Here is a 23200-nt window from a genome sequence, read left to right as displayed (position 1 = left end):
TCGGAATTTCCCATTTTCAGAAATTAAATGAACTTTTAGATTTTCTAAAATTTTCCAAGTGGTCAAAAAAATTTTAATCCTAGATTTCTATATTTTTTCGTTTTCTCGAGTTTTCAAAGTTTTTTTTTAATTTTAGAATTTTAGGATGCTACATTTTATAAATTTTTATGTTGAGGAATTTTTTTATTTTTATGTTTGAATAAAAAAAAATCAGAATATAAAATTCTTTCATTTCTAAGAACGTTAACAATTTGAAGCATTTTTCTAATTTTGAGAATTTTGGAAATAATGTTTTTTAATACTCATTTTGTATTTAAATTTTAATTTTAAGGATTTAAAAAAAGCTAGAACTTATGGAATAGTTCTTATATTCTCAAATTCTAGGATTCAAAGCCTTTTTTTAGGGTTTTAGGGTTTCAGAAATTTAGAATAAAAGAATAGGACAATTTTGAATTGTTTCAGTTATTGAATTTCAGAATATTTTGAAATTTTAATTTGCGTATTTTTGAGTTCAAAAATGTTACTTTTAAATATTTGCTTAGCGATTCTCATGAATTTGAACTCCCGTATTTTTTTGGCTCCTGGATAGTTTCGGTAATCCAAAGAGTGTCGGCTCCACCAGCAATTTCCTGCACATCGTCAAACAACCGTTCATCTGCAAAGAGTACATACGTTCTAGATTGATGCTTTCTCAAAGCAAATCCACCTAATCCTACAGATAAATGTGTTCATTCCAAATAACGACGATCTTTTCTTTGTTTTTGCTATGAGGAGAACTAAGAGTCTCCTCGCTTTACGTTTTGTTTTTACTTTAACCAGCAAGTTCGCCTACATACATACAAGTTCTAAATATATTTATAGATCCCTAAATTAATAAACGAATTTTGTGTTGTTTTCTTTCCTTAAATTGCAAATATGAAAAATAAATACTTCTGAAAATAAAAACAAAGAAGAAATGCCACGAATAAAAAAAGAAATGCTTCGCGTTTCTCGCTTCTCTCACTAATGTAGCAGGAAAAACTCGTACTAAAAGTTGCAGCTAGACAAATAGGGGTAAAAAGGTTCGGAATCATTTACTGCGCCCGCAGCTTGTTTGGATCGTGGTAGTGGGAGGGGACGACCGTCGGATGCGGTGGCGGCGGGAAACAGCGCACGTGCTCCACGTTCGAGCCCTCGACGTCGTTGCTCTTCAGATACTTGTTCAGGATGGCGAAGATCTGCGAGTTGAGCACCTGGAAGCGCCGAATGCGGTCGACCATGCGTTTTAGGTTCTGTGGAAGGCGATATTAAAGATTTAATTATAAATTCAACGAAATACAATAAAAATGACTCACGATTCCCTTGACGGTGTCGTCCTTGCCGTCGACGCGCTGCACGCGCAGAATGTGATAGCAAAAGTCGAGCGCCTCGAACTTGCGCTGCTGGTTCAGCAGCACGATGATGGCGCAGCCGGCCCAGTGGAGACCTTCGCCGAAGAGTTCCCTGAAAGGAGAGGAGAGGACGGTTTGAATTAGAATCGTTTTAAAACATAAACTCTAGATATTGGTTGATGTCAACGGTCGTTTTATTTATTCTTCGTTGTTGATCGATGCATCCCAATATTTGTTTTAATACGATTTTTAATGCTGATTTTGTTTCCTCCTTTGAATGCCAAAAAAAATCCAGTCTAACTGTTAAGATGCAAAAATACTAAACCCAAAAAAAAATGGTTTAAAATAAATTCAATTTTACAGAAAATTCAATGATTTTAAGATTCTAAAAAATATAAAACTACCAAAATTTTAAGAATTTAAAATAATCAGAATTATAAGTCCTAGAATGTTAAATTCTATTTTCAACTTATTCAATTTTAAATATTTTTGGGCTTTTTAAATTTAACTTTTTTTCCAGAAATTTTTAAAATTTTCTTAATGTTAAAATTTTAGTCTAATTATTTGAATTTTCCAAACCTGATATTTTTTTTTATTTTCTGAATTTATTAAAATGTCAAAATTTGCTGAAATTCTAGAATTTTTAGATTTTAGAATTTTTTGTGATTTAATTTTCTATATTTTTGAGTATTTTTTTTATAAAGTTTCTGAATTTCACGAATGGTTTGAATTAGGTATCCAAAATTTTCGAAATTTTTGAAAAGTAAGATTTTTAAAATGTTCTAAACTTATCAAAAAGTATTGTTTTTTTTTTTCAATTCCCAAATATATATCCAGAGTTTTTTTAAGTTCATATAAGCTATTGTGTTTGATATGTTTAAAGTACCTACTCTTTAAAAAAAAACTCTAGATAGGGGAACAGCACCTAATTCCAGCGTGCCTCTAATGTTGGCAGGTCAGAACTTTGACATTCAATAAAAACTAATAATAAGCGTTTTCAACTGAAATCGAGTGATAAATAGCTCAATAAGAAGTGAGCAAGCCAGTTTCTGTGGGTCTCGTGGCGCAGGGGTAGCGGCTTCGGCTGCCGATCCTGATGATGCTATGAGACGCGGGTTCGATTCCCGCCTTATCCACTGAGCTTCTATCGGATGGTGAAGTAAAACGTCGGTCCCGGTTTCTCCTGTCTCTTCAGAGGCGCTGGAGCAGAAATCCCACGTTAGAGGAAGGCCATGCCCCGGGGGGCGTAGTGCCAATAGTTTCGTTAAAAGCCAGTTTCTATCAAAAGTTTTGCAAAATTAGTAGTTTAAATAATGAAAATCAGCAAATTGGATGGAGTTAGGAGCGAGTTCTTAACCTGCCAAACATACGAGAATTTCCCCTATGTATTGTTGAAATTTCTGGATATTTTTATTTTTCACATTTTCTTTTGTTACGAATCGCTTGAATTTTTTAATTTATTAAATTTTCTTAACTTTCGTATATTTATAAATAGTATATTTATTCTTGACTATTCAAATTCAAATAATTCCAGGCTGAATGTTTGAACAACCTGATTTTTTGTGTTCTTTGAACTTGATTATTTAAAATTTTCTGAATTTGATAAATTCTACAAACCTCCTATAATTTCTAAAATGTTTAGATTTTTTTTCTGCAATTTCTATATTTTAAATTACAATTCATTTTTTTCTAATATTTTCATCCAAAATGTCAAAATTTTCGAAGTTTCCCTAAATTAATATTTTTTTATTCCTCCATAGATGTTTAATTTTGAATATTGCAATTTTTGCATCTAAATTAATTTAAGTTTTCCAAACTTCTAAAAAACCAGGATTAAAAAACAAAAACTTATTTTTTTTCAAATATCTTTGCATTGCTGAAATCACTGAATAATTTAAATTATTCTCAATTTCTAATGCCGTGTTGAATCCTTACAGATTTTTTTTTATTGCTATAATTTTTTTGGACTCCAAAAATTTAGAATTATAGGCTGAATGTTTGAACAATTTTCGTATTTATATTTTCTGTTTTTTTAGTATTTTAAATTTGATTCTTAAAAATTTTCAAGGGTTGATTTTTTTTTCAATATTTATTCCACAGAAAATTTATAAGTTCCGTAACAATTTCGGGTTTTTTTTATTTCTAAGTATAGGTTAGATTTATCGTACAAAGTTAAGAATTTTCCAAATTTAATTCATTTTTAAAATATTCCAAATCTGAAAAAAATTCTTAAAATTTTCTGAATTTGATGTTTTTTGTAGTTAACCAAACTTTTCAAATATTTGTTTTCAATTTTCCTTCAATTATTTAAAAAAAATCTGAATTGTTCAAAATGTAAAACCTGGGTGCTGAATAGTGGTTCGCAAAACGGCCTCAATTTTGAACTGTCAAAGTGGAACCAATTTACTGTTCGCCAAAAGTAGAGAGTATTGTTATCGATCATTATAAATGTGTTTTTTTTTTTTTTTGTTTTTGCATGAATGAAAAATGTGTGGCTTTTGAGGACCTGGAGTTGAAGTCAAGAAATCTTATGAAAGTTGCAGGCGAGATCGTATTTTTATAATTATGAATGGAAGTTGTTTATGGAGTCTAAACTTACTGGTTTATTGAAAATCTTCTCTGTTTGTTGGATCAGCATCGCTTGAATTAGTGATGTTTTTTTTTTTGCTGGATCAGGAAGCAGGATTCCAAAATCATCCAGGGAATTTATCTGCGGCATCGCAGTATGAAACTCTCGCCGCAGTTCTTCGTCACCCGTAAAAAATAAAAACCTTTTCTAACCGATCAAAACTTGAAAACACACAACTTTCCGGCAAAAAATGTCAAAAACTAGACAAAATAAAACACATAATACTGATTACGATATAGCTCATTTACCAGTAAGAAAAAAGTCATGTTTGTGCTTGAGCAGCCTCCTACTTTGAAGACATAAACAAAGTGGGATCATTCGAAAATCACGTTACGCATTCTCACTATTCATCACCCAGTGTAAAACTATACTACATTTCTAGGCTCTATGAATTTTTAGAATTTTGCTGAAATAATTTTCTATATTTTCTGAGTATTTATATTTTAGTTTATAAATTGTCTGAATTTACCAATTGTTCTAAATTATGCTAAATTTTCAAAATTTCTGAAAATCAAGATTTAGAAAATTTTCCGAACTTGTTGGAATTTCAGAATATTTTAGATTTTTCACATTTTCTGAAGTAACGAATCTATTTAGTTTTTTTTTCATAAATTTTAATTTTTTTACTATCTCGTTATATTTTTTCTTAAGTTTAAAAACTCGGACTATTTGAACAACTCAGTTTTTTACTACTGTTTTTTTAATTCTCAAGTATTTAGATTTTTTAAATGTTTGTTTGTTTTAGAATTTTCTAAAAAAAAATGTTGTATTTGCTTGTATTTGTATTTGGAATGTTTTTTTCTGAATACATTTTAATTTATAATTTGCTATTCTCTATCTTTCTGATGTTTTTCAATTTTAAGATGTTCTATTTTTTATTCCCTTTTTTTAGATCATACGAGTTTTCAGATTTTTTCAAATTCTCAGAATTTGTCAAATGTTGGAAATTTTCAATGCATTTCATATTTTCTTAAATTTTGTAAATTTTGTGAATACAAAGAGACGAGTTGTTCCTTTTAATTCCGCTATATATTTTTAATATCTTGACAGATACGTATTTCGTCTACTACTTGCAGACTTCATCCGTGTTCTGTTCTCGACTAGTCGAGAACAGAACACGGATGAAGTCTGCAAGTAGTAGACGAAATACGTATCTGTCAAGATATTAAAAATATATAGCGGAATTAAAAGGAACAACTCGTCTCTTTGTATTCACAGTAATGCATTCTGCTAAAACGCTCAATCAAACCACAATTGTAAATTTTCTTAATTTGTGGATGTTTGGAATTTTCTGATTTTAATGTATTCCAATAATCTAAATTTTCTAAGTTTGTGATTTTTTTAAAACTTTTTTAATTTGCTGATTTTAAGATTTTACTTAATCATAACAATTTTAATATTTTTTTATTTTCTTATAATTTTAGTTTTGGTTTTGTTATTGTCTAAATCATCTGAATTTCCTGAAATGTTTCATTTGGTTTTGTTGATTTTTTTTTCTTTTTTTAATAAGTGATATTTTTTTCTGGTTATTCTAGCTTTTTTAATTTTCGGAAATTCCTGTTATCATAAAAATGATGATAAGTTTACATTGAATTCATAAATTTGTATGTTTTTGTAAGGTTTTTGGTACATTTTATTTAAACGGACCATTCTGCCCACCCTGCCCCTAAAAAATCACTTCGGATAATCGAATCACGACAATTTTTTTTTCACTGTCTTATTTTTAATTGTCGAGTTTAAGTATGACCCCTAAAATACGCTCTAAATTGATTTAGTATTCTAAAATCCAAGATGGTGGCCAATATGGCGGTGACGAGTTACTGGAAAAATGCATATTACTATTCAAATACTATTCAAATACTATTCAAATTTGACTAAAATGGGGTCGCAGAACTCGGATTTGATGTTGAAAACAAGAAAAAGAACAAAAACATGTTTTTTTCTACTCACTCCACGGTATACTCCGTCCCGGCCACCGGAATGCAGTACACAAACTGCAGTGCCGACCACAACCGATGAAACTCCGAACACTCGTCAATGTGCATGACCCCGTTGACGGGCGGCGGCCCCGCCCAAACCGGATCGTCCAGGAATGACTTGACCCTTCCCAAGATCACCTCAAAAATGCTCAACCCACAGCAGAGCCGCTCCCGCGTCAGTAGATCTCCCTCCCTTGCGATCATCGCCTGTTTGGCCGTTCCAAGCTTCTCAATGTTCGGGACGATCTGCAGCGACGAATACTTGGTTTCGAGTCGTTTTTGCTTGGTTTCCGGCTTTTCGCCTTCCTTGCAGTACGGGCGTGGGAGGATGTTCTGGAAGGGGGCGGCGTGCAACAGGTCGCACACTTCCTCTTGGGAGAGGGCTTGCTCGATGAGGAGGCAGAAGAGAAGGGAGTTGCCCATTTCGCGGAAGAGCTGGAAGAGTTCGGTTTTGGCGTCTGGGTACTGGACGATGTCTACGAGGTGCGCTTGGTAGTAGCTAAGGACGCCAGGGGATCCGTAGTCGCAGCGCGGGAGTTTGCAGGACTTAGGCATGGCGGACATAAGGGTTTTGGTGAACTGGAGCAGGTTGCCTTGGATGAGCGGTTTGACGATGTCTTTGAGGATGATCTCCATTACGACGGCGATTCCTTGGTAGCCGAGCAGGCGGCAGATCGAGTGGAAGTGCGGGGAGCCGACGAATCCGGTGTACTGGCCGTACTGGGTCGAGAAGGCCGCGTTCAACGGCTTCGATCCCCACAGATAGTAGTGCGACATGACGGGAGCCTTCTCGCGGGTAATCGCTCCGGAAAACGGAATCTGCAACTTGTTCCGGACGAAACGGTTGGTCGCTGCGTTGTAGCAATAGTTGGACAAAAAGTCGTAGTTCAACTCGACAAACACGTGCAACGTGATCCTCCCGTACGGAGCCAACACATTATGATTTGCCTCTTTCAGCATCGCGTCAAAGTCGTCCAACGCCAAGAACCGCGACAGCAGCTTGTGGCACAACTTATTAACCGCCAGCAGCGCCTCCAACTCCACAACCCCAGTAATATCGCTCGCCTCAAACCGACAAATCGCCAACTCCAAACTCTTCTGCATATCCGCATTAATCCGCTGCGTAATCAACTTGTTCAAATCGATCGACCTGCCCAACAGCTGAACATGCCTCTGCTTCAGCAACGTCTCATACCGATTATTCTTCGGGTACGACTGAAAATTAAACCCAAGCACCTCGCACTCCACCCGGAACCGCTTATCCAAATAGATACTCCCCGCCAACTGCTTGTAGTGCGCAAACACCTGCTCACTCAGCTTGTACACAAACTGATCAAAGCACAAATTGACCTCCGCCTCCACCTCATCGTACAGAAACTGCTTCCGGAAGATCGTCAGCGCGTACAGCGCCGAATCGTTGTACAGATCCAGCGGGTACAGCACGTACTCCATCATCGACGGTTCCTTCGTGCGCAGGATGTGATCGGTCAGGATCCACGGCATCGACATCTCGATCGGGAACTGGATGCGCTTCTCCATCGTGATCAGATCGTTGCACTCCTCGTTGTGCTGGTGCCGGACGAGGCATTTCTGGAAGGAAGAGGAAAGGAGAATTATTATTATTTTCCCTTCTGCGGACGTAAAATTCAAGTACCGAACGTATCAGTTGATTTTTTAACTCCAAAATTCATGAATTCTTAAAATTGTTAACATTCTAAACATTAAAAAAAATATTTTTAAAATTCTTGAATTCTTTAAAAAAAATAAAAATTCATTGAATTCTTTAAATTTGTAAAATTCTTAAAAATGTAAAATTCTTAAAATTCTTGAAATTCTTAACAGTCTTAAAATTCTTAAAAATTTTAAAATTCTTAAAATTCTTAAAAATTCTTAAAATTCTTAAAATTCTTAAAATTCTTAAAATTCTTAAAATTCTTAAAATTCTTAAAATTCTTAAAATTCTTAAAATTCTTAAAATTCTTAAAATTCTTAAAATTCTTAAAATTCTTAAAATTCTTAAAATTCTTAAAATTCTTAAAATTCTTAAAATTCTTAAAATTCTTAAAATTCTTAAAATTCTTAAAATTCTAAAAATTCTAAAAATTCTAAAAAGTCTTTATTTTTTACAATTATTTAGATTCTTAAAATTCTTAAAGTTCTTAAAATTCTTAAAAATTCTTAAAGTTTTTAAAATTCTTAAAAATCTTAAAATTCTTCAAATTTTTCATATTCTTAAAATTTTTAAAATCCTGAAAATTCTTTAAAAAAATAAAATTCTTTAAATTTTTAAAGTCTTTAAATTCTTTTAATTCTTTAAATTCTTTTAATTATTTTAATTCTTTAAATTCTTTAAATTCTTTTAATTCTTTTAATTCTTTAAAATCTTGAAATTCTTTAAATTCTTTAAATTTTTTGAATTCATTAAATTCTTTAAATTTTTTAAATTTTTTAAATTCTTTAAATTCTTTAAATTCTTTAAATTCTTTAAATTCTTTAAATTCTTTAAATTCTTTAAATTCTTTAAATTCTTTAAATTCTTTAAATTCTTTAAATTCTTTAAATTCTTTAAATTCTTTATATTCTTTAAATTCTTTAAATCTTTCAATTCATACAATTCCTTAAATTCTTATCATTCTTAAAACTCTCAAAATTCTTTAATTCCAAAATAAAATAAAAAATATTCTAAACATTCTTTAAAAAAAAACTTAAAATACTTAAAAAATTTTAATTAATTTGAATCTTACTTGGCTCGTTTTAAGGCGACCATATTTGATCCGTAGTAAAAAATTTTTGGACGATTTATTTTTTCAACATTAAAATAAAAAAAAAAGTAATAAGTGTTTTTAAGCGTGCTTTTTTACCGCTGCATCTAAAAACATACATGGGGCTTTAGGACCCTTTTCTTAAGGTCATAAATTATAATACAATGGACTCTCTCGTTGTCGATATTGAAGGGACCGTCGAGAGAAGGAGTTATCAAATTATAGACCGCAAAATCAAAGCAATCTTCTTGAAGGGACTGAAAATTTTATTGACAGCTGGAGCAATATTGATATCGAGAAGATCGACAGCCAAAGAGTCCACTGTAATTTTATCCACTAATTTTTTTAAATTTCTCAATTCTTACATTTTTTAATTTCCTCATTCTTAAATTTTTCAATTCTTCGGATAATCGAGTACGAACTTGATTCTTGAATTTTTCAAATTAATGAAGTGTTCATTTTTACATTTTAAAATTTAAAATTATTTTAATTATAGCATTATTAACCATTTTTTATTTTTATAAATAGAAGTTTTAATTTTTTAATTATTTTTTGAAATTAATAATTGAAGTATCATTGGATTGCCGAATTTAAAGTTTTATAAGTGCTAAATATTTTTTTTTAAATTATGGAATTTTTAATTTTTTGATTTTTTTTTATTTTTAGGGTAGGGTTGTTTTAAATTTATTTTCCCTAAAAGAGCAATCAGATAGCAAAATTTAAACTTAGAAATGGTTCCCCAAATCTCTGAATTGCAAATGCTGGAGCAGAACTGTTAAATCTTATTAAATCACTAATTGAATTGAATAAATTTTTAAAGTTCGATTTTTCTAATTTTGAATTTATAAATTTTTGATATTTTTTAAATTAGAAATTTTTGAATGCTAGATTTTTTTATTTTAGAAGTTTTGAACCAATGAAATTTGTTTTTAATTGTTCAATTCTAATCCTAGTTTTTCAAAACAAAATTCAAATCTATAAAAAAAAGTCCTACATTTTTGACACACATTTTTTTTTGTATTTTTGCAGTATTATTTAAATGCTAAATTTTGAAAAAATTAAGAATGCTTGAATTTTCAAATTTTCTATAATTTAAATTTATGATTTCAAGTATGTTTTTTTATCTTGAATTTTTGAATTTCTAATTTTTGGCATTATGAAACCACGTAGACAGTTTTTTTAGATCTTGACCCCCTTCATGGATAATTTTCATACCAAAAACAATATGTTTTGTATGGAGCGTGGAAAACCGCCAAACCCCCTAAGGTGTCCACGTAGTTTATGGATAGTCCCTTTTCATAATTTCAGAATTTGTTTATTCCTGATTGTCAAAATTATGGCATTTTAATATGTTTTTCAAAATCATTTTTACATATTTCTACTTTTGAAGATTTATTAAAATGCTATATTGATAAATTTTTATGAATGCTTCATTTTTTGAGTTTTAAGTGTTAAAATTTTAAATTTTGGTTTTTAGGTAATTCTAGCCAGTTAGTGCTGTACATTTTGGAATTTTAAATTTTCGAAATTCTTAATTATAAATTTTTGAATTATTATTTATCTAAATTACAAGAATGTTTGATTTGTTTAAAATTTGTTAATGTCAGAATTTAAATATTTCGACAAATTTAATTTAAAAATTAATTTATTACTTTTATTTTAAAAAATTTGCATTATTTTAATTTCAGTTTTTTTTAATATAAGAATTTTGGATTTTCTTAATTTCAGAATTTCTAAATTCCTGCTGTTTAATCATTTTGAATTTTTTTTATTTTTTCTCTACGTTTTAAAAATTTATATTTTTGTTTTTCAAAATTTCCGATTTGTTACTATTTTAAATTGCCAGCAAATTTTAATATTTAAAAAAAATCAACAAGAACAAGGCAAAAACCGTAATGAAATGCCAGTAAATTTTCGAACCATTATAAAAAAAATCACAAAAAAAGCTTTGCTTTTCTTGATTATCCTGTGTCAAGTGCTTTCTGAGTGTCCTCCTTCCACTTGTAAACATCTTGCACTAGAAAACTCATTTCACTGCTTGAGTCTGAAGTCGGCACTTGAGAAGGTACTCAAAAGATTGGTGTCCTTGCTAACAGATAAAAATACGCCCGATCGGTATGCAACCACACAAAGAAAAAAACGTCAATATTACTCACATTAACCTTCCTGCCCATCGTCATCTCCAGGTAAAACTCCCGATACCACAGCTGCGACAAATCGCAGCACTTTTGCAGCGTCTCGCTAAAGCTCAGCAAAAACGTCCAATAGAACGACAGCTTGTGGAACGCATCAATCTGCAGCAGGCACGACCCGTCGATATCTTTCCGCAGCGTTCGCTTCCCGCCCGACTTGTCCGCAATCAGCGACTCCAGCATCGTGCGCACCATGTACAACTGCGTCGACGAGGGACCCACGTTCAGCCGCGGCACGGCGATCTGGAAGCCCCCGTCGGGGTCTTTTTTGCCCTTGAGGGCTGGGTCGTGGCCGGGTTCGGTGCCCTTCTGCCAGTCGGCGCACGTTTCCCGCACCGACATGATGATCGACCGGATGAGGTCTTTTTTGTTTTTGACGGCTTTGCGGAGGGGTTCGCGCAACATGAGTTGTACGAAGTCTTGAAGTTCGGCGTAGATGCTGCGACGGATCGCTTCGCAGAGTACGGTTTCGATGCGGGCCATGAGGACTTGCAGGCCTTTGATCATGGCGATGACCTCGATGAGGGCGAACTTTTCGTCGTCGGAGTAGTTGTAGCGGGTGGCGCGTTCGTACTCTTCCGCTTCGACGGGGCATTCTTTGTTTTGGTGGTGGTCGGTTGGGTGGAGCAGCTTCCAGGAGTAGAGTTCGGTGACGACGGAGGTCCACTCGGAGAGGAGTTGGAGACCTCGGAGGGCGAGGTCGGCGGTCGCTTTGTTTTCGGCGTCGGTCGCGTTGTCTTTGTAGGTGGTGGTGACTTCGTTGCTGTAGCGGGAGAGCTCCGAGATGTACTTGACGTGGTCTTCGCGGATCGTTGGGAGGTGCACCATCAGGTCTGCTTGGGGGCTGATGGCTTGGGAGCTGGAGAGTGGCCACTTGCTGGGATCGAAGTGCTTGCTACGCTTGATGTAGTTGAATGGGGCGATTTGCATGTCTCCGAAGAGCGGGACGACCTCCAGGTTCTTGAAGATTCGATCGATCCGATCCAGCCGGAGTTTCTTCTTGGTGTCCAGCTTGTTGATGTTGCAGATCTCCGAGTCCATCAGGAACAACCCAAAGCCCATCACCTTGACCAGCATGTGCTTCTCCTCTGGCGTCATGTACATCTTCGACTCGTACATGTGCACACAGATGTTGACCACGTCAGACAGCAGCTCCTCGTAGCCGGAGATCTTCTCCAGCGTGTCCTTAACGGTGTCCCGAATCTTGTTCTGCGTCGCCAAAAACATGGACAAGTTCTGCGACTCCTGCAGCGTGTGCGAGTCACTCATCACCTTCAAGAACTGAGCCGCCCGCCGGTACGTGCTGTAGTCGTTCTTAACCGACGACTTCATGTTCTTCAGCTCGTCCAGCACGGCAAACATGTTGATGAACTTGCCCAGCGTCAGCAGGTACGCCTCGGACACGAAATCCTTGCGCTTTTCCGCGTGACACAACCGCTTCACCTCCCCGGAAAACGCCTCGATGGCCTTCCGCTGGAAGTACATAAAATTGAGAAGCTTGTTGACCTCCGGCGCCAGCACCTCCACAGTCTTCTCGTAGATTTCAACGCGATTCGGCTGCTCGTTCGACTTGGGCTGCGGAATCGCTCGCGAGCAGCACCGCCACGTGTACAGCATAACGGCATGCTTCTGCCCCTCGTCTAGCAGTTGATTCTGCAGAAAACGACACAATTTTTATTCTTGTCCAACACGGAGCCCACTCCCGCAACTCACCAAATTCGCATGCGTCGTCGCTTCCTCAATGTACTTGGCAATCCCCGTCACAAACCCGTTCCGGTCCTCAAAATTCGTGTCAAAATTGGCCTGGTAAACCACCGAGCAGGGCTGCGCCTCGATGCACGGCTGCTCGTCCGGCAGCGGCAACTCGTCCAGCACCTCCACGTTGGACAGCGCATCCGCCAGGGTAATCTTTTCCTGGGCCATCTCTCCAAGTCGTCGATCTTCAACTTTCAACGGCTCAAGCAAGAGTGTGCTGCTCGCCCTACAAAGAAAAAACGCAAATTCCTGCAAAAACACGCACAAATTAATCAGAGCAGACACAACAAAACTCCAGCAAAACAGAGCGAAAAAGAAAACGAAAAGACTACACGAAGTAAATAAACAGCTGAGTTTGTTTACGTCGGCCCGCTCGACGATGAGGGGTGGCAGCGGAAAGGTAAACAAACTCCCCCACCGCTTGCGGTGGGTGGAGGAGGCTGGGAAGGGGAAGCCCCGCCGCGAGCTGTCAAAACTCCGCGGGAGGGGAAAAAATGGATGACGATTCTTTGGCTGCGGCGGATGTCATCAATCAGGGAGGGGAACTTTGTTTTGCGATTTTCGGGCTTCAATCAGCGCATATTCCGGAAAACTTTGTCGGAAAAGTGTGCAGCGTCGCCGGAAGGACACGTTTGAATGGGTTTTGGTCGGAAACGAAACGGATTTCACACGGAAATTCAGTAAAAAGCCACTACCTGAGCAATCTACGCCCTGCACTTGAAAAATTTACCACTTCAATCAATGACGGGGAAGAAGTTGGTAGAGCGGTAAACGTCAGAGTGCTCGCCGCGTGATGGCGCTGCGGGATGGTTGGGGAACACGGTGGGAAATTTGGCGAAGAAAGTGTGATTTCAGTGAGGAATTAATTTACTTTTCATTGGCGATCTTTGCGATCAAAATAATGCACTTGGAATCATAAACAGTCCAAATCCAGAGGTTTTGTAAACAAAATTTTATTTTTTAGCTTTTTGGATTGATCTTGACATTTTTTTTTAACGGCCTTGAGTCAGGGGTATTCAAAAACACTCATTTTTTTTTATTTTACCTTTAAAAAAAACCAAAAAAATCTAGTGAATGAAGCAAACAGAAAAAAATAAAAATAACTAACAGAACTCCCATAATAAGGTTTGAGATGGAATAAAAAGTTGAGGCAATTGGATCCTCAAATTAAGCTTAATTTTGTGATATTATTGTTCACAACGATAAAGATTTTTGTAGTGCAATGACACATTGTACGATCGCAAAGGATTTAAAATGGATTTAATTCAATTCAACTCAAATTTGTTTTAATTTAACTAAATTTCAAGCCTGAACAGTATCACATAAAAATCCATCATTCCATCAAATTATACTAAATTCATGAAAATATTTGTTCCCGAAAGATTTCAGATCTGTGGTCCTAGAATTGAACATTTCCAGAGTTTTTTTATAAGGTCTTATAAACATATGAAAGGCAATAGCTTATAGGTCCTTTTAAAAAAAAACTCTAGATTTTGTAAAATGTTTGAAAAGCCCTTTATTGATTAAACACTGTATTTCAAATATAGTTTACAATCGATTGTACAAACTTATCGAGTTCATCGAATAATTTTTTTTGTCCACTTCCAGGGAAATTATGAAGGAAGAGGGGGCAATTGGAGGATTTTCAAAAAGAAGTGCAACAACTAGTGTATGGTTCATCGAAATTTACATTACAAACATTTTCGTATCTCAAAAACTACCGGAGTTATAGACATATTTTTTTAATTCAGAGGTTTTCAAATTGCCATCTTGTCAATTTATTAAGAAACATGATGAACAAATCTAGCGGCTTTTTTGAATAGAAATCTAAAAAGATGTCTGAAAATGAAGTAATATAATGTAGAAATGTGATAAAATAATATTTTTTTTAGGACTTGGTAAACTAACGTCATGTATTTTTTTAACCTTTTTAAAACTAAGATTCTTTATAATTATGTTTCAAAAAAGTTATTTTTATTTAAAAAAATAATGTTTTAAATTTCAGGAAAAAAAACCAACACATCTAGACATCAAATTTAATTCAGTGGACCCCCTTTGATTTTTATGCAAAATTTCAAAAATAGATTCATAACTTGATTCATAACAATACATCCAATCTGGGCCAATTTTAAGCTCTATACGGCTCTCTATAGCTCTAGCTCTATTAACTCAATACATGACAAAACGATACTCAAAGTTAAATATTCTTGAAATGAATTATTTTTAAAAACAAGAGCGTACTCCAATTTGAAAAAAAATCATAAAAACAAAATTAATAATCTAGACATCAATACAACAAAAAAATTGTACGAGCTATATGAAAAAATCTGAAGAATGAGAGATTTTTATTTTGTATCTTTTGCAGGCAGGAGATATTAATTATATAAATATTTAGCAAAACCGTATCAACATAATTAATTAATTAATTAATCGGGAACGGTCCAAATAAAGCTTTTAACCATATTTATAGCAAGTGTAATCTGAGTTCTTTTAAATACAAATGCAAAAAAAAAAATAAAATTAAAATTAAAGCAACACCAAAATAAAGGTATTCAAATTGAAAAAAAAAACATAATTTTTAATAAGCTAAATAAAATATTCGCAATTCGCAATTTTTGCAATTTTCAGAGTAAGAACGGGCCTTGACCGATCTTATGCACCAGGTTCCCGACGATCACGCACTGCCCTTACACCTACATCTCACCCTTGCTCTGAGTCAGTACGAGCAGCACGCTAGAACACGCTTTGAGTGTTCGTGCCAGGCATGCACACCTTCTTTTCCGGTTACGCATTTTAACTCGGCCGGGGGTGGTACATTAAGTAGGGTTTGATGTAAGTATAAGCGCCTAACCATTTACAGTGTGCCTATCAACTTTCATTAAAGCAAAAACTGTTTTATTTTTAGTTTGAATTCAAAAACTTATTGTTATTTACTGTGTATTGTTTTCTCCAGAAATCTTCCCTATTGTTGAGTCTGTATATCTGTTGCTATTTCTTTTGTCGCGGTGTTTTGTTACAATTTTTGGTCCTAAGCATGTTATAAAAGTTTACCAAAAATACAATAGTAATATTTGTGTTAATCCTTTAACCATTCCAAAAATTGAGTAAGGGCTCAAACCTCACTTGTTTGAAAAAAAGGGTGAAGATTAAAAACAATAGACAGTAAAAGAGAATTTATTTTATAAAAATCAAGTATCAATAGAAAGGGAATGATGAGCGTATTTTGAAGAATAAAAATGAGAAGCTAGATGTATTAGATGTAAAATTAGACAATAGTTAATAAATAGCGATACAAAACAAGCCTAGATTATAGTAATGATAATTTATAGGACAGATACAGAATTATTCAAATAAATAAATTCGCAATAAAATCAAAAAAAAAAGTCCATTAAGGATAAGAATATTTTTAAGGAAAAAAAAATAGGAGATAGGTGGTAGCTGAGAATGAAGAGAAGAGAAACCCCGTTGTGCGATGTATCAGGTACATCCACAGCAGTTGACTCAACATACTGCGAATCAAAACAATACCGTCTACAATCACAAATTACTTTCCTTTCCCACATTGTCGCGCCCCTTTCTTTTAGCCGTCTCGACTCTGACCCGCGGTGGTCAAAGGTTTACGATCCGTTTCCACAGGCCACCAGCTAGGTCATTATGAAAACCAAGCCAACGTGGAGGTAAGAAAATAGGACACTCGCAAGGAACCAGAGCTATACTGTTCTGATCAAGATAATTCGGCTGATCTAACAGAACTACGGATGTAGTTAGTTACGCTCCTTCCAGGATGTTCCTTACGTGGACGTCAACCGAAGAGCACGCAACAAGGTCAGTGCTATTGCATGCTCTTACCCAGTCACGAAATATTCTAGCAGAGCTGGTTCTGCCAAAATCCTGCTAGAACGGTGGAACATTTCTGCTAGAATGCTGTAAGAATATCCAGCTCTGGGAGAACTCTGCTAGAATCCTGCTAGAACGTCGTGACTGGGTAGGTATCAATCCTTGACCTGCAATAAGCTAAATAAAATAGAAAGCATTTTTGAAATTTTTATTCAATCAGAATATTGTGTTTGTAAATTAAAAATAATTAATTAAACTTGCTAAAAAAAATCTATAACTGATTCAATAGGAAATTCATTTAGTTGTCAGATGAATTATGACAACTGATACTTTTGTTATTTTTCTGAAAAATTTAACACACGTGTGCATTTTCCATAATTTTTTAGAATGATTTTTTTTTTGTAAATGTAATCAGAGTTCTATTTGTTTCTTGCTGCCATGCACAATACAAAATGAAACTGGAATATTAAAAAAATGTTCTCTTTCAACCATGCTTGAATAAAAAATGGAACAATATTTTGATCTTGATTAACAACAAAATAATATTTTTTTGAAATAGTAGTACAACATTATTATTGATGTTTTGCAAAATTATGAGTTTCTATAAGTATGATTTATTTTTCGAAAATCCAAAAATACTGTACTGTACTGTACTTTGAGATCATAATTCTAAAATGTTGGTTCCAAAAAACAATTTCAAAATCATTGGAAAATTAGCTAGCAAGCCTAAATAATTTAAGCTTGAAATTATGCTAGCTACTTTTCCAATGATTTTGAAATCGTTTTTTAACAAAAAGAAATATTTTTATTCTTATTGCACACTTTGCACCAAATTCTCCACCCTTGCAAATAATATTTGCACACCAAATATTTGCACACATGAAATCCTACCCCTTCTCCCCCCGCTCGCCTATAGTGGTGCGTACCTCGACTGAGCTTTGATGCTTTCGACCACTTTAGAATAGTTTCAAAATAGGGTATGTTTCTTAGATAGTTTTTTTTTCTGCTGTTTGAGGTGTGCACTTTTGTATAGAGCTTTCCACAACTTGCACGATTGTCTAAAAATCGCTGCAATCTGCAATATTTAACACAAATAATTATTTTGATGCTATGCTACATAACATATTTGGATTTATCTATCATTTAATGATAGATAAATCCAAATATCATTTAATCATTTAATGATAGATAAATCCAAATATGTTATGTAGCATAGCATCAAAATAATTATTTGTGTTAAATAAGAATAAAAATATTTCTTTTTGTTAAAAAAATTATTAATATGAATTTATATTTGGTACCAGTTATTGAACTGGAAAACTATTACATAATTACATTTAAAAATCTAATGAATAAGTTTAATATTGAAAATTATCTTTCAAGTTACTCAAATATTGCAGTTTTCAGTAATTTAATTTATCATTATTTGCTTCCCTCGATGCTGGTGCAAATTGTCAAAATGGCCTGCAAGGTTCAGTTGACTGCAGACTACTGCTCTAAATTATTGTCTTCTTCACTCTATACATTATTTCTAGATCAAAATATGTTTTTAAATCATTCATGCATTAACAAAAACTAATTCTCGCAGAAATTTACAAAAAAAAATATTGTTAAGTTTAAAATTCCAAACTCTGCCATCTCTACCTCTCTCGCATTCAACTTCCCCTCGAAAAAGTTCTCTCACCACTCTCCTTGAAAACTCCACCACCACAGACTCACCGCGCGTAAAGATCGGCAACTCTCACTCATCGTCGCGTCAAAGCTCTCCATGCTAAACTCACAGTTTGCGTCGTCTTCGAACTACTCCATCTGTGCCTTCCTGGCATTTCGTTTTCACAGATCCAGATTCAATTTCTGCGTGTGGTGAATCAAGATTTTGGTTCAATCTGCAGCTGCTGCTGGAGACCGAAAAAAAAGGAGCTTGGAACTTCAATCTTTGTGTGTTGTGTTGTGTACGTGACGTTTAATCCTGGCGTTTCTAGTTAGTCGCTGTCACTATCCAGCTTTGTTCAAGTCCAAGTCAGTGAGTTATTAGCTCGATTCGGTGAACTCTGTGCTAATTTGTGGCAAGAAGAAACACAGTCTGCTAGGAAGAGGCCAATATCTCGGTGGTTGCCACGGGTGATAAGGTGGAATTCCAGGTTGAAACTTGAAGAAACGCGAAAACTAAGTAGGCATTTGTTCGATGGTTAGTCGCTGTGTTTAGAAGTGAGATATCGACCTAGAAGACTATTTGAGTTGAAGCTGGTTAGCTGACCAAGGAGGAAAGAAAGAAAAAGTGAGAAGGTAAGTGCAAGAAGACATTTATTACGATTTCTTTGTTTTTTTTTCAATTTTAGTTTGATTAAATTAAAATCAAGGGAAAATTTACTTGTCTGACTAAACCTTACTTGCAGAAGTCAAATACAAAAAGTTTAAAGTTAAAACTCCCTACAAAGAATATCACAAATAACATCTGTTGCTGTTTGTTTGCAAGATGTTCCACAAAGCATCTTCTGCAAGTCATAAAATTAGTATCAGTTACATCACCCCGCGTTGCTCGGTCTTTGATCAAATTCCACACATTTGATTTTATTTTATTTGATCAAGTGGAAAGTTGCAACTTTAAGCGCTACTATTACATCACACAAATAGTGTACTGGTTTTTCGGTGAAATCTTTGGGACAAACTTCCTCTGGAGAGCAATGTGAGTCATCGCCGCTGGAAAAGAGGAGTTGCAAAAGTTGAGGGATAGTTTCGCAATACACGATTCTTGCCAAGAGCTACAGTAAAACCAAGCAGGCCGGGTGTTGAGTTGTAGGTACCTGCTGCTGAATATGGATCCACGGGCCTAGTCACCACTTTGCCACCACTAAGTCGCCATTTTGTATGAGGAGTGATGTATGTGACTAGTGGTTCTAATTATGTGATAGTGGGTATGGTTGCTTAGTGGATTTACGTTTATAATTTTTGGGCTTTTTCTTTGGATTGTCGAAATTTGAAATAATATTTTTTATGTGCTGTGCCAAAAAAAAGATAACAAAATATTCAGAAAAAAAATGTTTGATTCTTTTTCATCTAAGGATAAAATACCAATTGAATCGAAAAACGGAGCGTTTTGTACGGTATGTCCACGCATCCTTCCTCTCCTGTAGATTATCTGAAATGTGATCCATTCTCAGAATTCACTCTGCGTAAACAAAAGGAAGTTGGGCTGGCCGTTTTCATGTTTGCAATATATTTTTGGGTTTTTGCGGATGTAAACAAACATTTTTCAACTTCATTTTTCGATGTAAAATTGAATTTGAAATTAAAATGAACTTTGCTGATCCGACCCTTAGTTGCTGAGATATTCCCTTGCAAAGATTTAAAAATAGGAAAATTGATGTTTTCATGCGTGACATTCGTGAAATTTTCCGATTTTTTCGAAAACAATATATTTAATTTTTTTAAGTCAGAACTAACATTTCAAAAGGGCCAATATTACAATATTCAATAGGTGGTGTTCTTTTTCGGTGTATTTGACCATTTCTTTTAATTGATTTTTTAGTCTTGAACATATTTTTACCGGAATGCTTGTCTAATTTTCTTTGAAGATTGAAGATCCATAAATTGAAATAGAAGCCATAGTTTCAACATTTGAATGAATTATTGTATTTAAAATGTGTTTTACACCAAATATCTAAAGACTTTGACGAAAAATATTGTTTTCGCAAAAAAAAACCTTTGCGGCACTGTGCATCGAAATTTCACAAAAAATCAAAATATTGTTTGACGAGCTTGCTTACCGAAATTGCTTAATATGCTAAATGCATTTCATTTTTTGTTTCGGTTGATAAGATTAATATTTCCATACATTTTTTTTAAATATTCTTTTGCTTCCTGATTTTTTGGGCTGATTTTGATGGAGGGTGGGAGGAAGGCGACAAAAACTTTGAAAAAATGTTTGCAACAGCCTTGAGCTATTTGCATAAAATTAGAAATATTAACAGCAAATCTGACATTTAAACTTAATCAAAAATCTCTTAAGAGTGGCGTGTTTTTTTCTATCATTGGTTTTTTTTTCATAAAGCCAGTCAAATTTCCTAATTTTTTTTTCATTGACCACTTTTTGATACGGTGTAACGGCTTCGAGATACAGCAATATTTAAATTGCAATTCAAAAAATTAAAAAAAAAACTTACACCCTTATCAAATGACATTCTCGAGTGCAATTATCTCCATAGATACAACAAATTCGTATGAACCTACACGGAAAAAAGAAACCAATTTCTGAAATCGTGAATTCTGGAGTTTTTTTTTTTGAAAAGGTCCAATAAACCAAATTTCCAGTTTTTGCTTTTTGGGGGTTTTTGAAACCGCCTTGAGTCAGGGGTATTAAAAAACACCCAAAAAGCAAAAACTGAAAATTTGGTTTATTCGACCTTTTCAAAAAAAAAAAAAAAAACTCCAGAATTGTACTCATGAATTTGAGAACCTACAATTCAATGTATTGACGTTTATAGTGCAAATGCACCATATTCATGAATAAATTCCTTCGTGGTTCTTTAATTCATTCTTTAATTAATTTCATGAATTGTGTAATTCACGATTTCAGGAATTGATTTTTTCTGTGTAGGATAACAAGTTTTCAAAATTTCATTGATACCGGAGAAGTATCATATTTAAATATTAAAATATTAAAATATTTAACTATTAAAAAAATAAAACATAAAAAAACTAAAATATAAAAAATTGATAAATTTAATATTAAAAATATAAATACATTAAAAATTAAAATATAATTTTAATTTTAATATTTATTTTCAGCTGAGAACATTTATGAAATAGTTGTGTTTGATGTAAATAAAACTATTAATATCATATAAACCATTGTTTTCTTCTGCCTGCATATCTCTTGGATCATACCTAATTTGATCTTTGATTAATCTTAAGTATAAGTAATTTTCGCTCCATTTTCTAGAAAATACCTCAAATTTAGGTATTCATGCCTAGAAATAAGGAATAATCATGGTCCGCCATCTTTGATTATCCAGGTTTTTAAGCGGAGATGGCGTTCGAACGGGGGGATGGCAACCCTATTCCGACCAAAGCAAACTGACAACAGTCGACATTAGCACGGTTGTCAAATGAGAGCCCACAACAAAAGCACTAGCTGTCAAATGGTAGCCCATAACAAATCATTGTTTGGGTTTTTGATTTTCAAATTTTCCACAATTTAAACGATAAATTCCAGAAAAAACACGTGAATTGTGTTGCTGATGGCAAATTCTATCATATTCTTGTAGATTCCATCCCAATATTGGCTGAAAATTCATATCGAAAAAAGCGATTTTTCTGTTTACCTTTTTTTGCTTTTTTCTTTTGGTCGACAAAACAGTGCGCCCGTACACTCAGAATCGGCATTACACATTTTCCAGTTTGCTTTTACACATTTGCCTGGGACTTTTGAGTTCAACCAGGATAACACACTTCGTGTAACCATAGTAATATGTATAAGACTGATTGACAGTGTTTGTTTTCTGTACCTCCAAGATGGCGTCTTCTTCGCTACCCCCTGCGTTCGAATGGTGAACGTCCCAAATGTCAAAATCGCGCAGTAGCACCAACATTAGAAAATAAAATGTAGCTGTCAATGATACATGGCACACTTTTTTCGTAATGTTGGTACCACTGCGTGATTTTGACATTTCGGGCGTTCATCATTCGAACGCCATTCTCGCTTAAAAATCTGGATACCTGAATATCATTAATTTTGGATCCCTCACTTTTCCAGAAAATACCTCAAATTTAGGTAGTTATACCTAGAAATAAGGAATAATCATGGTCCGCCATCTTGGATTACACCTAAATATTAGTAATTTTAGATTCCACACTTTTCCAGAAAATACCTAAATTTAAGGTTACCTACAATAAAGGAATTCTCGTACTAAAACGCTATTAGTAATTTTATTACTTATAGCCGATTAGTAATAAAATACCTTATTGCAGTCAGGTTCGATTATACCTAAAAAATTAGGAATTGATATGTCCGTTTTGCGTGTACATTTTAATGCAACTGTCAAACGCCTGTAAATGAGCGGTGGTGAATTACAAATTGTTGTGGTGAGGTTCTAACAATTCAAATTGACCGTTAAATTGCTAATCACTGGAATTGAAAAGAGATAAATGTCTGTTTGTCTCTGCTTAAATATTTCAATTTTTTTTCAACAATATTTGAAAAGATAACAATGTTTTTTTTCGAAAAAGAATCTTCAAACAAATAGAAAAAGGGGCTACCTTTTTTTAAATACTGCCTGTTTTTAAACATATCATATAAAATCAGTAAATCTGCTTTGTTCTAAATTTAACAACACCCATTTTAAGACTCGTCTCCGCCATAATTACCCAGGGCATTCATACGCTGCCTGTTTTGATAATCAACAACGTGTGTACAGTATTCCATTTCTGCCTCTGCCAGAAGGCAATCGAAGCGACGATTACGGTGCTCACTTACAAGTGGGTTGATTTTATCACTCCGCGGAATCGTTTAGTCAAACTAACTTTGTTTCTCTTCTCTCTCTCGCAATGATTTTCCACGCAAGATTTTTATCTCGAATGGAAACAGCCATTTTGCTGGGGCAATTCCGAATGCCAAAATGATTTGCCTTAACGATAACTAGCGTATTCATTATGTTGCCTTTATTTTGGAATATTT

The 23200-nt window shown here is 34.2% G+C and overlaps 2 protein-coding genes across 2 annotated transcripts in view; one reads left to right on the top strand and one right to left on the bottom strand.

Annotated features, from left to right (window-relative positions):
- Positions 1-754: 754 nt before the first annotated feature.
- LOC6053194 (cytoplasmic FMR1-interacting protein) lies at positions 755-13418 on the bottom strand. The gene is made up of 6 exons (XM_038261881.1): positions 13383-13418; positions 12646-12936; positions 10897-12585; positions 5950-7568; positions 1335-1482; positions 755-1271 (listed from the first exon to the last, which is right to left on the bottom strand). Exons 2-6 carry the CDS (start codon positions 12853-12855, stop codon positions 1074-1076), a joined length of 3864 nt encoding a protein of 1287 aa, XP_038117809.1. The 5' UTR covers positions 12856-12936; positions 13383-13418; the 3' UTR covers positions 755-1073.
- Positions 13419-18331: 4913 nt separating this feature from the next.
- The window catches only part of LOC6051040, a 64110-nt gene continuing 59241 nt past the window's right edge, over positions 18332-23200 (top strand). Inside the window, exon 1 of the mRNA XM_038252451.1 lies at positions 18332-18810. The gene's annotated coding sequence lies outside the window, so the exon portion shown is untranslated. The remainder of the gene's footprint in view (positions 18811-23200) is intronic.

This window comes from Culex quinquefasciatus, chromosome 1 (genome assembly GCF_015732765.1).
Source record: "Culex quinquefasciatus strain JHB chromosome 1, VPISU_Cqui_1.0_pri_paternal, whole genome shotgun sequence".
Classification (NCBI taxonomy): Eukaryota; Metazoa; Arthropoda; class Insecta; order Diptera; family Culicidae; genus Culex; species Culex quinquefasciatus.
Note: the sequence above shows the minus strand (reverse complement) of the source record. Positions and strands in the feature narration are given on the sequence as shown.

Excerpts from the sequence above, each read along its gene's own strand:
- LOC6053194 (XM_038261881.1), bottom strand. The coding sequence starts at position 12,855 with ATGGCCCAGGAAAAGATTACCCTGGCGGATGCGCTGTCCAACGTGGAG. Across the intron at positions 7,569-10,896 it reads CGATGGGCAGGAAGGTTAAT|AAATGCCTCGTCCGGCACCA; the intron begins GTGAGTAATATT and ends TCTTCCTTCCAG. Across the intron at positions 1,483-5,949 it reads GGGACGGAGTATACCGTGGA|GGAACTCTTCGGCGAAGGTC; the intron begins GTGAGTAGAAAA and ends CTCTCCTTTCAG.